Source organism: Maylandia zebra, linkage group LG1 (assembly GCF_041146795.1).
Source record: "Maylandia zebra isolate NMK-2024a linkage group LG1, Mzebra_GT3a, whole genome shotgun sequence".
NCBI lineage: Eukaryota > Metazoa > Chordata > Actinopteri > Cichliformes > Cichlidae > Maylandia > Maylandia zebra.
The window spans coordinates 29,897,540-29,914,379 of NC_135167.1; the positions used below are offsets into that span (position 1 = coordinate 29,897,540).

The 16,840-nt window shown below is 40.6% G+C and overlaps 2 protein-coding genes across 3 annotated transcripts in view; one reads left to right on the forward strand and one right to left on the reverse strand.

The window, feature by feature from the left end:
- Nucleotides 1–5,267: 5,267 nt before the first annotated feature.
- Nucleotides 5,268–7,716, reverse strand: LOC101470149 (relaxin-3 receptor 1-like). The gene has a single exon (XM_004557969.4). It carries the CDS (start codon nt 7,633–7,635, stop codon nt 6,505–6,507), a length of 1,131 nt encoding a protein of 376 aa, XP_004558026.1. The 5' UTR covers nt 7,636–7,716; the 3' UTR covers nt 5,268–6,504.
- Nucleotides 7,717–8,704: 988 nt separating this feature from the next.
- Nucleotides 8,705–16,840, forward strand: part of adamts7 (a disintegrin-like and metallopeptidase (reprolysin type) with thrombospondin type 1 motif, 7) — a 109,031-nt gene continuing 100,895 nt past the window's right edge. Inside the window, exons 1-2 of one of the 2 annotated variants that reach the window (XM_076884639.1) lie at nt 8,705–9,196; nt 12,623–12,990. In XM_076884639.1, coding sequence (XP_076740754.1) covers nt 9,070–9,196; nt 12,623–12,990 — 495 coding nt within the window. In that variant the 5' untranslated portion in view covers nt 8,705–9,069. The remainder of the gene's footprint in view (nt 9,197–12,622; nt 12,991–16,840) is intronic. The other variant, XM_076884641.1, reaches the window with a different exon arrangement.

The window sequence follows — 16,840 nt, forward strand, 5'->3', positions numbered from 1 at the left end:
TGTGTGTGTGTGTGTGTGTGTGTGTGTGTGTGTGTGTGTGTGTGTGTGTGTGTGTGTGTGTGTGTGTGTGTGTGTGTGTGTGTGTGTACATATTTTTACTTCTGTTACCTAAAGTAGCAATGGACAATATTTTAACCCATCACTATGAATAAGATGTAACGGTTATAGATTAATAAGAAAGACAAGTTCATTAAGTTCATCAGTACTGTGCAAAAGTCTTTAGTCGCCCCTTGCTTCTTTATATTTTACCTTCAATGAGTCAGACTTTCATTCTTTTTTTTAAGCGCTCTTAAGCAATAGTTTTTTGAAAGGCTTTCAGAGTTTTTATTTGTGATGCTGAATGGTGAATCATTCAAGCATTAAAAATGCAGCCAACACACCCAGTGTTGTGTCTACACATAGCAGACAACTCTCTGTTATGTGAACCCATTTTAAAATTGTATCTTTATGCACTTTGTTACTAGCAGCCTGTCACAAAAACATCATTTGTTCCTGTTTCTTTAGCTGAATCAGCAGAAACATGCCAAAGATAACCCATCATTTTTATTTTTGCATCAACAAGGTGATTTCCAAAGAACTATTAGCTCAAAACCTGGAATATCTCAGCATGTTGTGCAGCGTGTCCCTATATATTGAGGAAACTGGACAAGTGGAGGTGAAAAGAAGAAGTGACAGGCCTAAACAATATCTACCACAGGTGAAGAGTATCTGACAGTAAGAATTAAAAAAAAATGCAGCAAAGACCCGACACAGGGCCTGAGAGAGACATTTGACTCTCAATTGATCCATCTACTCTTCACTGAGGCCTCGTGGTCTCAGCGGACAGTAGACGGCTGTCAAAAAGCCATCATTAAGAAAGGAACAGGGGAAAAAAAGTCTCGCCTCTCCAGAGCCCGGACCTCAACAATACTTAAGCGGTGTGGGATCATCTTGACAGAGAACAGAACAAAAGGCAGCCAACATCTAAAGAAGAGCTTTGAATATCCTTCATGAAGCCTGGAGATTCCTGAAGACTACTTAAAGAAACGTTCTGAGGCGAGTTGCTCTTGTAGCTTGAACACCCTTCAACTGTCGTGATAACAACATACCAGGTTTATCCCCAAACTGGAAATGCTTTTGTCGCAGTTTCCAAAGTAAATTACTGACTAGGCCACTCATTATATCATTATATTCATATTTTAATTTCACTATCTCTTTATAATCCACAGGAGATTTAGAAACTTGATATGTTCTTTCCAGGCCAAGAACACTATTGATTTCCGATAGACGTTTCTCTCTTTCTTTTTTAAGAGCTGAAGTATGAGAGATTATTTCGCCCCTCAAAACAGTCTTCAGTGCTTCCCATAAAGTTGAATCGGATACCTCACCATTATCATTTAGTTCTATGTAATTCTTCAATTTACAGGTTATATTCTTAACAAAAATGTCATCCTTAAGAAGGTTAGCGTTAAGTCGCCAAGCGAAAACCTGTTTTGGAAGTGAAAGATTTAGTGATATTGTTAAGGGGCTATGGTCCGATGTTATAATACTTGGAGTTGGTGACTTGAGAAATGAGACTTTTTTTTTTTGGGGGGGGGGGGGGGGGGGGGGGGGGGGGGGGTTGTTTCTGTGTTATATTTTGGAAATTTAAAATAAAATGATCAAAAAAAGAACTGTACAATCTCTGTTTTGGTGTTTGCACATTTTAATAGACGACTGCACCAGCTCCCATTCTCCCAAAATATAAAGAAATCTGGGGTGAATCATGACTTTTGAGCAGTACAGTACTCGTGATGAATTCAGGAATAAAGAGCAATTTGAGAGAATAGAATTAGAGGACTGTTATGACTAAAACTGGGGGATTACTCCTCAAGAAATTGCACTTATGCAGTGCATACCCAAACCCGAAGGAAATAACTTATGACCAGAGATGGGCAGTAACGCGTTACTTGTAACGCTTTACTGTAATCTGATTACTTTTTTCAGGTAACGAGTAAAGTAAGGGATTACTATTGCAAAAACGGTAATTAGATTACCGTTACTTTCCCGTAGGAACGCTGCGTTACTGCGTTACTAAAACCGTGATTTTTTTTGCCAGAATGTCTCATGACAGTGATGTAAGCAAGTGCTACGTTCATGACAACAGCTGTGCGCAGATCAACAATGGATAATATATGGAATGCAGGAGAGAGTATGAGCGTGCAGCGTTTAAAGCGTGGAAGTACTGACCTTATTTTGAGTTTAATTCCATAAAAAGTGACAAAAACATTAGCGTCCGTTGTGCGTGGGAAGAAAACTTCTCTTTACAGCGAAAAAAAACCCTAAACTTCCAAGTGCGCTGAGAAACTCGTGGATTCTTCAACTGACCGCCTTGGCACACCTGCACCAGGGCAAGCCTCCGCCTACGCTACTCCTGCTTTACAGGTGAAAATAGAGCAACAGGACCGCTAGTCTTTGATGTTATTTATTTTCTGCTGTGTTTTACTTGCATCTATTTGAAAGACTGAGTGTAAACACAAAAAAAATATTTTATGTGCTGGAATGTGCAGAAAATAGGTTTAAATATTAAACAAATTTCTTCCAGTCAGAGAATGTTGCATATAATAAAATTTTTGCTTGATGCATAAAGTTAAAAGATTAAAACTAATAAAACAAGTTTTAAAAACGGACTTTTCCATTTGATTACATTTTGTATGATGGATTATGTAGACAAAGTAGAATTGGGCTGAAAGATCTATCGCTTTATCACCTCTTCAGGTTGTAAATTGTGTTTTTAAAAAGTAACTAAGTAATTAATTACTTTTGAAAATAAGTAATCAGTAAAGTAACGGGATTACTTTTTTGGGGAAGTAATCGGTAATTAGTTACTGATTACTTTTTTCAAGTAACTTGACCAACACTGCTTATGACACAAAATTCAGTTTTAACACTGGACAGGGACAACTCGAGTATTCAAGAAAAAGGGATCATTATAACATCCACAAGTGAAAACAACGAATCATGCTCTTAAATTGGAGGACCACACTATTAACTAAAGACAGTAGCATAACCTCAATTTTACCAGACGCACACAAACTCCAGCAGCCCATGTTTACTGTATTCCTGCTTGATTCAGTCCAGTTCCTTTAAATGTTCATCACTAATGCATAATATCAAGTAGGACAGGTCCTAAAGCCCATGTGAATATATTTCGCTGTTTCTCTGACTAACAGTGAGAAAACACAATTGAAGTTTGGTTAGGTAAATATTCACATCAGAGACCCCTGACCAGCCTGGCTGAATTCTTTTGCTCGAAGTTGATTAATCATCACAAACTCAGAAGACCTGGTTATGCTTCTGTGCGTCAGGGGAAATACTGAAAGTCACATATACTGGGGGTTAAAGGGAGCCCAACAACTATATTTTTCATTCAAAGATAACCTGCTGCTAGCTTCATATTTACTCTTCTCATCTTTGCCAGAAAATGAAGAAGACAGAAATATCTCCCAAAAATAATGACCTATTTCTTTTATCAGCCTAAAGCAGTACTCTGACTAACTCTGTGTTCTACATTCATTAAAGTGTGTGACTTATCGGATTCCATATTTCCTTATATGCAATCAGTCCTCCTGGGATCTTGAGGATTCCACGCAGTATCTTTGCTTTTCCCGGGATTGCGCTCTTCTGGCATGCTTTGTAACCATGTTCTGATGGCTGCTTTCAGCAGGATAACACATTAAGCCATGATGAGAAATTCACATCATGGGTTTGCAAATGTGCAGTAACTGTGTGATGCTACCATGTCAATATGAACCAAAATCTCTGAGGAATGTTAAAGCTGTGCCACGGAGAATTAAAGCAGTTCTGAAGGCAAAAGGGGATCGAAGCCAGTACTAGCAGTCAGTAAATTACACAAAATATCAATTTAAAAAAAAAACAGCAGGCCAACCAATAACTGAAATGAATAGAATAAAGTAAGAAATTTGCATTTTATTAAACAGCACTGACTACATAGCCACCTGCTGGTCAGAGCAATTTAAATTCTACAGGTTTCTGCCAGGCTTAGGTGCTGTCAATAAATCAAAATAAATTTGAATCTATAAACAAAGAAGAATCATTTCAAATGCTTCATATCGACTTAAAAACATAACTAACTAAATTAACTTTAGAGTGTTTACATCATATTAGGTATTTTGTGATAACAGATTGGATTCAACCAGCGGACACATGGGCACAATCTGACATCAAGAGTGTTGCCGTGAAAGCATATTGACCCCCGAAGAGGAAAAGCCGCAATATTTGATAAAGAAAAAAAAAGACAGAGGTAGCTAAAAGAAAACAGCCACACAAACACAGCCCAAGGCAAGCAGCAGAATATATTACCATACAATATAAGTGCGGTTACATTAACATATATTACCACATCCCATTGCAAATGTGGATTAGTAGACATGAAATATTAAAGTCTGAGCATTTTCACAAAAATTAAGCAACTTGTTTTTTGTGAAAAGGGGGAAATAGGTGCTCGTTTTTATTCAGTCAAGTGCAAAATGTATTAATTGGGGTTTCTTCCTTTTTGCCTGTGACCACAACAAAGCAAAAATAAACCTTTATTGCAGGAATCATCAAAGGAAAACTGCAAAATGCATGCTTAGTTTGAACAGTTTGCTCAAATCCCAAATGCAAATGAGCACGCGTCAGTTTGCTGAAATGTTTCCTCCCAATAATTCATTGTTATATCAGCGCTTCAATAAATATTGCTGTCCTGGTAAAGAAGATGGCACTTAGAATCTAACCCCCCCCCCCGGTTTGTGATTTTGGACTGTATGAATTCATTTTGCATTTTGTGAGCTGAATCGTCTGACGAAGATCTGCGTCACTACGGCTGCCAAAGCGACTGCTGGAACCTCTGCAGCCATTGTCAGCTTCTCCTCCTGGGCTACCTGTGAGAGCCCAGGGTTTTTTGTTTTTTGACATGTGCCAGGATAGGAATTCAACATTTACAACAGAAAGGACTGAATGTGATGAAAAGCGTCTTGGAGGTGCTGACACTATATAATGCATTTAACATGACTTCTTTATTTTATTGTAGCCGTTTCCTGATTGAATCGAATTGAAGGCAAAGGATCAATTCATTTATTATTGGGACGATAAAAGAAAAGAATCCACCTTTAGAAAAACGTAAGCACAGGACAGCAAACTGGTTACACACTTTTTGCTGACTGAAAGAAAAATTCAGTGTTAAAACACAGTTTTAGTTGATGTCAGTTTAAGTGAGAAAACAAATAATAGACTCTCCTCTGCGCATACACTTTTAGAACATGGTTTATTTTATTTTCACAGACTGCAGGCTCACTATACAGTACACGTCAGTCCTTTAAGAGGTGCCTCAGGACTGATGAACATGGCACTTTTTAAATTAAATCATGGTAGCAAACACGAGCAAAACCACTGAAAATTAAAAATACAATCAAAATCCCCCAGACCCCCATCCTAATGTCCCCAGCTGGATTTCCACTCGAGGACGTTCTCTCTGCTGTCCCGTGTCTCCCTCTCGTCACGGTTATTTCTTGTTTGTCTTTAACAATCACGACAAGGAGAAATGGGAGCTGGACAGCAAAACTGGGAGAAATTCAAAGTTTAGTTGTCACAGTGAAACAAACAACACTCTGCGCCTTTCTGCGTCGCGGTGCAAAAAAAAAAGCGCACACGGTGTGAATCTGCGATGCAACCCATCCAAACACTTAGACTGGGACCGATGCGAAAGCGTTTTACGCACGCGTAATGAAGACATCTACAGGTGGACCATGTTAGGTATTTTAGTACCATGGTAGCATTTACTGGATATTGTTTTATAGTGACATTATGCAGGAAAACTCTGTCATTCAATAAGGCCCTTTTGTTTTAGTTATTTTTCTCTTTGACCCAAGAATTGATGTGTGAGAATCACAGGCTGGTACAAGGTTGAAATACCACAGAGATCACTCCCTCAGCTACATTAGTTTCTTAATCTTTTAGACGCCTGTTGAAGGCCAAATGGTTTGTTTCAGATTTCACTAATGTAAGAACTCTTCGTTTTGTGCCTTGAAAATATGTCGCTGAGATAATCACAATTGTAGCTGAACTAATAAACTACACAAAGGATGCTTCTTCACCCAAGGGCAGGAAGACGCTGCCTTATCTTGGTCTGTACTGGTTTAAACTGATAATCTGCTGTCTCATGAATTTTACCCTCTATATAAACTGTTGTACTTGTGAATAAAGTTGAGTCACTTTGGGAAGACAATCTAAAGCAGTCTCTGTTTTCTTGTTCTCCCAAGCTGCTCCCGAGCTGCTCGTACTAACACGCTGAATGGCATGCTTGAATATTACTTGAGAATATATTTGACTGTGTTACAGACTAAGGGACATTCTCTGCTGATAGGTGAAGGTACATTCTCTGCTGATAGACGTCCACGCCTCGGAGGAAGCCGATCCACGGAGTAGGCCCTGGAAACAGTTTCCTTCAGACCACAAAGCGTCGTCTTGTTTATCACGAGGCTACAGTTAACGAGTATACGGGAGGACTTTAGAGGCTGATAAACCCTTACGGTCTATGATGGACAGCGTGTACTCCGCATTGTCTATAATCTGGAGAGGCGTAGCTCCCTGGGTTTCTGCCTGTGTCATGGAGCGCGTGGCGCAACCTTTCGTGGATGACGGAGTGGAGGCTTTCCAAAACAATCCTCTCAGCATCTTCCTGATCTCCGGCCTCATCAGGCAGTAAAGCACCGGGTTTAAGCAGCTGTTTGCGTGCGCCAAGCACACGGTGACCGGGAACACGTAGGTGTGTACCATGTAATACGACGTGTCCCAGTTTGCTGCGTTAAATTTGACCAACACGCCCCAGAAGGTGATGGCATGATTTGGCATCCAGCAGCAGAAGAAAGACAAAACTACTATAGCGACAGATTTGGTGACTCTGGATCTCCGTTTAGGGTTGCTGCTGTCCATGCTCCTCTGTCTGACGAAGCGCAGCAGCATCAGGTAGTTAACGGAGACAATGAGCATGGGGATAATGAAAGCGATCAAGATTTTCTGGATGTGATAGAGGGCGAGCCAGTCGTGTCCTTCGGGAAACTTGAGGAGACAGAGTTTTTCGCCAGCCACCACAGTCACAGTGGAGAAGACAGCTGTTGGAGCTGTGGCAACTGTCGCCGCCACCCACAGCACCGCGCACACCCACTTCACACACCGTGACCTTCTGTGCGCTTTTTTCTTTAGAGCCGAGGCGACGGCCAGGTAGCGGGTCACGCTCATGGCGGTGAGGAAAAACACGCTGGCGTACATGTTCATCACGGTGACCGAAAGGACGATCTTGCACATGGCGTCTCCGAACGGCCAGCTGAAGTCCAGCGCGGTGTCCACAGCCCAGAAGGGCAGAGTGAGAACAAACTGGAAGTCCGTCACTGCCAAGTTGATAATGAAAACATTAATAGTGGACCTCTTTCGACCTTGTCGTAACCTCATTAGAAAAAAGACGAGGAGGTTGCCCACTAAACCCACTGCGCAAACTACAGAGTACACAACCGATATGAGTATCCTCAGAATGGGGGTGCCATCCGCGCTCACGTCGATGTCTTCGAGCACTGAACTTCGGTTGAGCGCTCCGCTGTGGTTAAACATTTCCTCCATCATTAAATTTATAAAGCTTGACTCACAACATTTTCTTCTACGAGGCACGCCATGAAAAAAGCCTTAGCCTTTCATCTTATATTAGATGCAAATTCGTAGTCATAACACCCTTCTGAATAACAGCTGGCCAGAAACCTGCTTTTATACAGGTGTGTCGCTCCTCTGCTGAGCCACGATTGGTCGAGTGAGACGTGACAGAAAGGATTACGGTCCCGGCAGCTTTTAAGGAAGAACAGGTTAAATTTCTTGTTATAGTTTATCCGCCATGAAGGATTGTATTTGTCACAGGAATCGTGCGTAAATGCACAAAATAGGAAAAGAAAATAAATGATGAAAGTTACTTTTAATCCAGACAATTCAAACGAATACATCAATCAAGATGTAGACCTCTTCCTGCCTCTCTCACCCGGTACACCTGTTGATTTCTGTTCACGCACTTTGCAAACACAATAAACCAAGATGAGCGTGCCTTTAGGAATGTCAACGTACTTCTTAAATGCTTTCATTATAAGTAATATTAAATGAATACTATAGGTCAAAAATGATGGCCAGCATGTAGAACTTTCGTAAGCTCAAGCAATAGTGGGACATTTTTCTTCCACTAGAGGGCGCGCTTACTTTGGAGAGGGATAATAACGGTCGAACATAGAGTTTGGTTACGCCGTGTTCCACCTCCAAATAGGCATAATTCTTAATTGTTCCAGCTTAGCTTAAGGTGGTAAAACATTTGGGGATATAACTGATATAGATCTGGGTTTTCCAGATGTGTTTTAAAATCAGGAATCTCCCGAACTCGATGATGTCAGTCGCTGTTTTGTTTTTTAAGACTTTACTCGGGCTTTTCTCACAGTTCCCACTGGGAAACACTTGTTTTTTTATGCTTTGAACCTCCGGTCAAAACGATGCGTAGTCATTTGTCTTACTCCAAGTGAACGCAACAGTCTGGTCCTCATCTGACCCACTGAGAACCCGAATCACCCCAAGGAACTTCCAATTGGACTGCATCTCTGTATCCGATCTCTTGGAGTAGCATTCCCCTTTAAGCCCTCCAGCTCTCTCTTGAGCCCATTGTCTTAAGTCCACCCATCTGTGGGGGTGGCTCTGCGAAAGTTTTCACAGCAAAGTTTTAAGCTGTCACTGGCTGTCGGGAGGAGGCTGATGGAGGACAGGGGGACCAGCAACTTGTAAGCAAACATTTACACCGACATAAAACAAAACACACACAAAAAGATGCAGCAAAAGCCCCCCCGCGGAGGCAGACAATGCTCAGGCCTGAAGTGAAGAAGTTTGTTGTTGCTGTCACAGCGTAAGTGCACGGGCGCAACAAAGCGAGAAACGCACCCAGCACAGATGGATTTGAACTATTTGAATTGACAGTCGACGCGGTGTCAGAAAGGCGTTAAATGTTTCGAAAATATAAGTTACCGTCCTGACAAAATGACCCGTTTGCACTGCGGGCTTCACGCTTTCGGACAAAGAGCGTCTTCCATTCACTTCTTCTTCGCGGTCCTGGTGGTCCTGGAAAACTGCAAAACTTTGGGATTGGGATTATCACATGAACCAGGTTAGTGAGCCTGAAAACTAAAGTATTTTAAACATTTTCAGATTCAAACACATGGAATGCCACAACGCTCTCGTACACTGCCTGCTTTTGTTGTGCGCATTTGCTCTGTGAGTGAATCCAGCCACACTCCTCCCTGATGAGAAGCCAGCTGGAACTTTTGCTTACAACGTTTGGGGACAGCCATAGCAATTATGCTCAAACTTTTATAACCAAGTGCGGTAGAGAGAGCTGTTTCTGAATGAATCATCAGAGGCTGAAGCCCGGTCCGCCCTTGTTGTAGTGCCCTTCATCAAAACGCAGAATCCCAGTGCAGTGCTGCTGCTGTGTGACTGACACTGACCTCTGACTTCAGTAGTCAAGGGCAGGAAACAGAGTTTCACTTAGGGGAATAGACAGGATGCATTATTGTTATTCTCTTAATACACCCAGTTTCAACAGAAAGTGTATTGGCTGTTCCAGTGCATATCATCACATCAGAGGATTAAACCCCTCATGTCTGGTAGGAAGCACCCCCTGCCTTCACCTCATGCACTTTCATCCACTCAGACTTCCCGGGTTCTCCAGAGATTAGGCAAACAAACAGATCAAGAAGTGTGGGTGCACTCTGTCTCATCCTGTACAAATCAACTGTGTGCTAGCTACTGTTTGGCATTCTAGGCAAGGATGACTCACTGAGGGAGGGACCTGTCAGATAGTGATGTTTCAGGTGTTAGATGTTTGCACAGGAATATCGATGTCTGCCTGAAACTGTTTCCCAAAGTAGAAAAGCACTTTGATAAGCAAAGGGCTTCCGCTTGACAAAATGTTTAAAGACATTTTTTATTCTTACCTACTTGTAAGACTAAAGAATAAAAAGTAAATTAACTGAACCTGATCAGTGTTGTTCATTTGTCTTAGCAAATCTGAGAAGACTCTTAAGGATCCCTAGATTTATCACAATCACTCCAATGAAAAAAACCTTATTTCTGATGAATGTGATGGTTTCTGATCACCACGAATCCACAGTCCAATTCCTCAGGAGAGTAATTTGCTAGTTTGCTCATTCTAGATGAGAAAGACCTTTGTGAAGAGCTGCAGAAAATATTTGTTTCAATTGCTTAAAGAATATCTTCTTAAGGTCACAAGAAAATCTAAAAATCTTTTTGCTTCCCTAACAAAGGTAGGAATGGATATGCAGTCACTGCTTTCATGAAGAATGCCTTCCATGCCTTTGTTGTGCATTGTTAAGGCTACAAGAAGATATTTATATTTTCTTTTGACCTTAAGTAGAAGATAAGATATTTTTTAAGAAAGTTTTTTTTTCTCCAGCAATCTCTTGCCATCAGTAATACACATAAATGAAAACCAGTCAAGCCCATTGCTTTAGGCAGCCATGTCTTTACACTAATTCAAATCAATCCAAGACTATTTGGCATTTGTTGATGGTCAGAAGTTCATAAATAAAAGCAAAAGTGCGAATCAAAGAAGTGCATGGCTGGAATACTCAGGCATGTGGTAAAGTGAGAAGTCGATAAAATAATGGTACGGTATTAAAGTGCCAATAAAAAGGTGAAAACTCCTCATTCAGTCAGACATTTCAAATATTTGTCCAAATCATCTATAAGTGCTGTATGCTTGAAAATATTTGTGCAGATAATCCTGTGCAGTGCAGACAGGGTAAGAGCTCGAGTCAGCAAGGCTGTGTATAATCACTCCTTCATTTCCCTTGAATGAGATAAAGCCAATGATGATAGTGTGAGGGTTTGCACCCTTGTACTTTGAGTGCACAGAATAAGTGAAAGAATGTGAACCAGATAGTAGCTGTGATTTTATTTTATTTTTGACAGTGGTAATAATTATTATTTAATGTGTACAGTGTCCATCACATGGATAAAAACATCAATATTTCACAGTGTTGTTATCATTAAAATTCTTATCACTGGAAAAAAAGTTGTAATTGATTTACGACTTAGCTTTAGTGCAAATATACCATTAAAATCATTTAAATATTCAACTTTTTAAACTCTTCTCATGCATTTTAACACACGTCGCGTGAGAAAGAAGGTTTCAGGGGACTCTGTGCACTCTGTGAATAACTAAGTAGTGCTGCTTCTATAGGATTTAAGAGGGCAAGTATCAGCCAAGCTATGCTAATCAAATGAAGTTGATTAATTGATCATCAGCAAACATGAATACCTCTATAAAAGCAAAATTTTTAGCAGTTTGCTAAATTCTCTCCAGGAGTGGACATCCTGACAAAGTCACACAAAAATCAGACCTTGCAGGCGCCACATCTCAGATTGTACAGGCCTCCATTAGTGTGTTAAATGTTCACGTTTATGACAGTTCAGTGAGAAACAGACAAAACGAGTATGAGGTCTTTGAAAGGGTTGCAAGGAGACGAGAGACAGCACATCTTAGGTCTGCAAAGGTGCATCATCACATGGCACAAGACTTCTGGAACGATGTTGTTTGGACAAACGAGATAAAGTGGAGATTTGGACCTAACGCACAGCGGCACACTTGGCGAAAACTAAGCTCAGCATATCAGCATGAATACTTCATACCAACTGTGAAGCACGGTAGTGAAGGGGTGATGTTTTGGGCCTGTTGTGTAACCACAAGTCGTGGCCATCTTGCATTGATAGAGTTAACCATGAGCTCCTCTGAGTATTTTAGAGTGAGAGCAACAGCTAAAGCATGTCACAAATTACGTCGTGAAGCAGGATAACTATCCAAAGCACAGAAGCAAATCTAAAACAGAATAGCTGAAAAAGAAAAGAAAATTAAAGTGGTGAAGTCCAGACCTCAACACAATAAATGCCTGCAAACCTTAATAAACTGAAGCAATGTTTTAAAGAAGCTACTGAATCATGTGGTGTACTTAGTTTTTCACTGGACTGCATGGAGTCCTGTGAAAAACCCCTTTTTCATGTGACTGTATGTGGTGATAAGCATAGCAGCTGTGGGGGGTGTACTGTCAGTGGATACTAAACGTACAGTGATTACTGAGTATTGCAAACTAAAAGAAATAAACACTGTTTAGCAAGATTTAGCTAGGTACAATGAAATTGTATGGATAGAAATAAGATGGAAAAACTGCTCATCCTGCTTCTTGAGGCGCAGTCCTTATATTTTTTGTCACACTGTTCTCCGTGCATTGGACAAAGCTATTCCAGGTCAGAGCAAATGATGGTTTGTGAAACTCAGTCTTCCAGCAACAATGCAAACTATTAAACATGAGAGTGAAGCGTCAAAGAATATATTTTTAAGAAGTGCTGCATATATGTCAGTTATATTCAAAGATAAAGTGACAGATTAGCACATATGTGTGTGTTTAGAGTTTCCCCGGTTTTGTTTACAGCTTTGCAGCCACATGATTATTTAATTTCAATCCAGTTTCCTGCGATTTAATAACGAGTCTTCTTCCCATCACCGCTTTTACAGAAAGATTTCAGGATGACTTCCCTTTGTACGAGGTGGTTCACCCTACGAGACTGGATGCCAAGGGTCACTTCCTGTCCAATTTCCTGTCTCACCATGCTCGCCGTTTACAGCGCAGGGAAGCCTCAGTGGAACCAGCAGGACTAGATCGCATCTTCTACCAGTTTTGGCACGGCGGCCACAACTTGCACTTCAACCTCACTCTGAATCCTCACCTGCTGGCTCCAGGCTTCATGACTGAGAGGAGGTTTGGTGGCCTGAAGGGGGCACGGATCAAACCTGCTGGATCCTCCCACTGTCATTTCTTGGGCGAAGTGTGGGATGATGCCATTGTGAAAGGGAGCGCAGCTATAAGTACTTGTGATGGCCTGGTGAGTGGATAAGCGAACTATTTAAAATTGTTTGAAAAGCATAAGCAGGCGAGGTGACCAGGCAGCTGTCATCAGAGCTGGGTGCAACAAGAAGTTATTTTCAAAACTGTGAAATTTCATCTTCACTTAAGGGTCATTTAAACAGCAACATGCCCTGGTGTGATTTTCTTTTTTCTTTTTTTTCCAGAAAAGTTCAGTCCATATATATTTTGACAGTGACACAAGTTTTGTTTTGTTTTTAACCTGTTTATGAAGCACATTCCTATTATAGTTATATAATGGAAATGGACATAATGTGTAGACTCTCAGTTTTAATTTGAGGGCATTCGTATTCAAATTGGATGCAGGGTTTAAAGGTTTTAGCTCCTTAAGATGTGCCACTCTCTTTTAAAGGTGACCAAAAGTAATTGGACAATTGTCTCAAATGTTATTTTATGGGCAGGTGTGGGCAATTCCTTAGCTATGTTATTATCAGTTAAGTAGATAAAAGGCCTGGCACTGATTTGAGGTGTGGTGCTTAAATTTGGGAGATTTTGCTTTGAATGGACAACATGTGGTCAAAGAAGCTCTCCGTGCAGGTGAAACAAGCCATCCAAAATCTACAGTTTGGTACATACTGAGAAAGAAAGCACTGGTGAACTCAGCAATGCAAAAAGACCTGGACGTGCACGGCAGAAAACAGCGGTGGATGATTGCAGAATCATTTCCATGGTGAAGAGAAACCCCTTCACAACAGCCAGCCAAGTGAGGGAGTCTCTCCAGGAAGTAGGCATTATTAAAGTCTACCATAAAGAGAAGACTACATGAAAGTAAATACAGAGGGTTCAATGCTAGGTGCAAACCACTCATAAGCCTCAAGAATAGAAAGGCTAGATTGGACTTTGATTGATAGATAAATAAATAAATAAATAACACCTACAAAAGCCAGCACAGTTCTGGAAAAAATATTGTTTGGGCAGATGAAGCCAAGATCAACCTGTACCATAATGATGGCATCTGTTAAACATAGTAGAGGCAGTGTGATGGCTTAGGCGTGCATGGCTGCCTGTGGCACGCGGACACTTGTGTTTATTGATGATGTGACACAGGACAGAAGCAGTCGAATGAATTCTGAGGTGTCCACTCAAATCCAGCTAAATGCAGTTAAATTGTTTGGGCGGCGTTTCATAATACAGATGGACAGTGACCGAAAACATACAGCCAAAGCAAACCAGCTGTTTATTAAAGCAAGTGGAATATTCTTGAATGGCCAAGCCAGCCACCTGATCTTAAGCCAACTAAATTTGCATTTCACTTGTTGAAGACTAAACTTTGCACAGAAAGCCCCACAAATAAACAGCAGCTGAAAGCCGCTGCAGTGAAAGCCTGGCAGAGCATTAAAAAGGAGGACCTTCAGACTTGAAAGCTAATTGTGCTTAGAAGCCTAGAAGACACTTTGAAACCACAGCTCCACATTTATACACAACGAGTGGATATAAAGAGACTCAGCCATATATAAAATATATAGATGTATATATTGGTTGTAACATTTTTTAGAGATTTGCATTGCACACATAATAAGGATGCAGCATTTCCCTGATTTGCAGACGTTCTCGTGGAAGCGTATTCCATCAGACGGAAAATTGTGCCTGATGCACTTCCTTTTATAGCAGGGTTTAAACTTGAGTATTGCGAGTAATGGAGCCCGCCTTTATATTTTGTACTAAATGTATATTGAACTTCCATTTTTGTCCCAGAAGTGTCACTCTCATGAGTGCATTTTTTAAAATCACGGAGCAATCCTGCAGTCCTGCTCTCTGAGTTTGTTCAAAATTAGGCCAGTGATTTATGCTCTCCACTGTGTCTGTCTGTAACAGATGTGCGCTCATAAAAGAGAGATTATTTAGACCACAAGTGGATACGGTGGGCATGATTTGCATTCAGACCACTTAGATCCTTGACACTGCATTATCACAATGCTGCAGTCGTATTTCTCCAAATTAGATCTGGACCAGGGCTTTCAAAAGATACTTACTCACCACCTCTCTTTTCTCTGTCTGAAATTTCCAAATGGAGATATTATTCACATCGATCACAATAATAAATAATCACAACATAGATCACTATTTCACGTTTATTATAATATGCTCCAAGCTGTTCTTCATTTTGATTTGTAGTTTTAGAAAGAGAGCACTTTTTTCAGAGATTAGCTAGAAGCTGTTTAGCCCTGTGCCTAAGTGAGTGTGTAAACTGCAGTGCAACTTTTGAAACAAAAGTCAGATCTCAAAAGCGAAGCGTTACTCTCTTGTAATGCTGACAGACTTTTCTCAGTTTCTCAGACGAGCCTGTCTGACACCAGTTATCATGTTCAAAGTCACATAAAACAGCGGTCCCCAACCCCCGGGCCTCGGACCGGTACCGGTCCGTGAGTCGTTTGGTACCGGGCCGCGAAAGTTGAGGCTCAGGTGTGAAATGTATGGTTTTCAAGGTTTTTATCGGTTTTCAGCGTTATTTTCTCTCGGTTTTCCTGGGTCTTTTCACGTGTGTTATGAATAAATCTTCTTTTTTCGGTACCGGTACTAGATTTATTTTGTTGTATTTATCCGTGACACCTTAAAGGCCGGTCCGTGAAAATATTGTCGGGCATAAACCGGTCCGTGGCGCAAAAAAGGTTGGAGACCGCTGACTTAAAGGGCCTTTTTTTATGGTTCCGATGCCTAACAGGCTGTCCTGACCATGTCTGCATGCCTAAAGGCATTAACAAGTAGTCGAATAGGTGCACCTAATGAAGTAGTCAATGAGTATCTACCTATTTAGCAGAATTCCCACGCATATGTAAACTCACTCTGGTTTAAATATTAAAGTGTAATTGATAGAGATCCCAGGAGAAGCGGAAGCGAATGGATGGATGGATGATAGAGATGCCTTCTATGGTCACATGGATGAAGTTCATTATGTTCTCTTGCTGAACATGACACAACAAGAATTTGTGTGATAGTAAAAGCCACAAATGCTGTCTTATTGTTCAGATGATTGTGTGTGTGTGTGTGTGTGTGTGTGTGTGTGTGTGTGTGTGTGTGTGTGTGTGTGTGTGTGTGTGTAGCTGAAGTTGTTCAGCTCAGGGCTGAATTACAATAAAATTAGAAAAATTTTCCTCCCAGAAGACAGGTTCCTCTTAAAAAGCAATCATGTTTTCTTGCTTCTAATCTTCCTCCACATCTTTATTTACTGGCGGGACTGCATATTTTACAATGCAGTGCTTTGCAGCACTAGTATCAGTCAAAAACTCTTAGGTATGTGGTATAGTAACATTTAATTAATGTAGAAAAAAAACTAAATAAATTATTTTATTTAATAATTAGTGGTAGACTCTTTACTGACATTTGTTTTTTTAAGTCAGAAACACATCAGCAGACATATGGTATCCACATTGCTGGTGTTTTGCCAGCGCTCTGCCGGCTCCTTGCACGATTTGGGTTATTTGCCTGTCTGATTTACATCAAGTAAAACACACGATCAGCTGGATTACGATCATCCTTCCGCTGGTTCTTGAAAGACTTCTTGATTGCATTTTAGTCCAGAAATTGTACAGCTGACTTGAAATGCCCTTAAATGTCCCAGTGAAATTAACTTTCTTTGAGAAAAGCAAAAGAGTATGATGGTATATATTCAAACACTTTTATTTCCCGATGGTTCCCTGTAGATAAAGAAACTAATTAAATAATAAAAATGAAAGTTTTATTTCTTGGGTAACTCACATACATAACTGTGTCTTTTTCAACACTTCAGCATGTTGATCTAAACATAAAACAAAGTAAAAAAGTGTTTGCAGACAACCACAGACCATATATAAAAGACTGACACAGCCAAA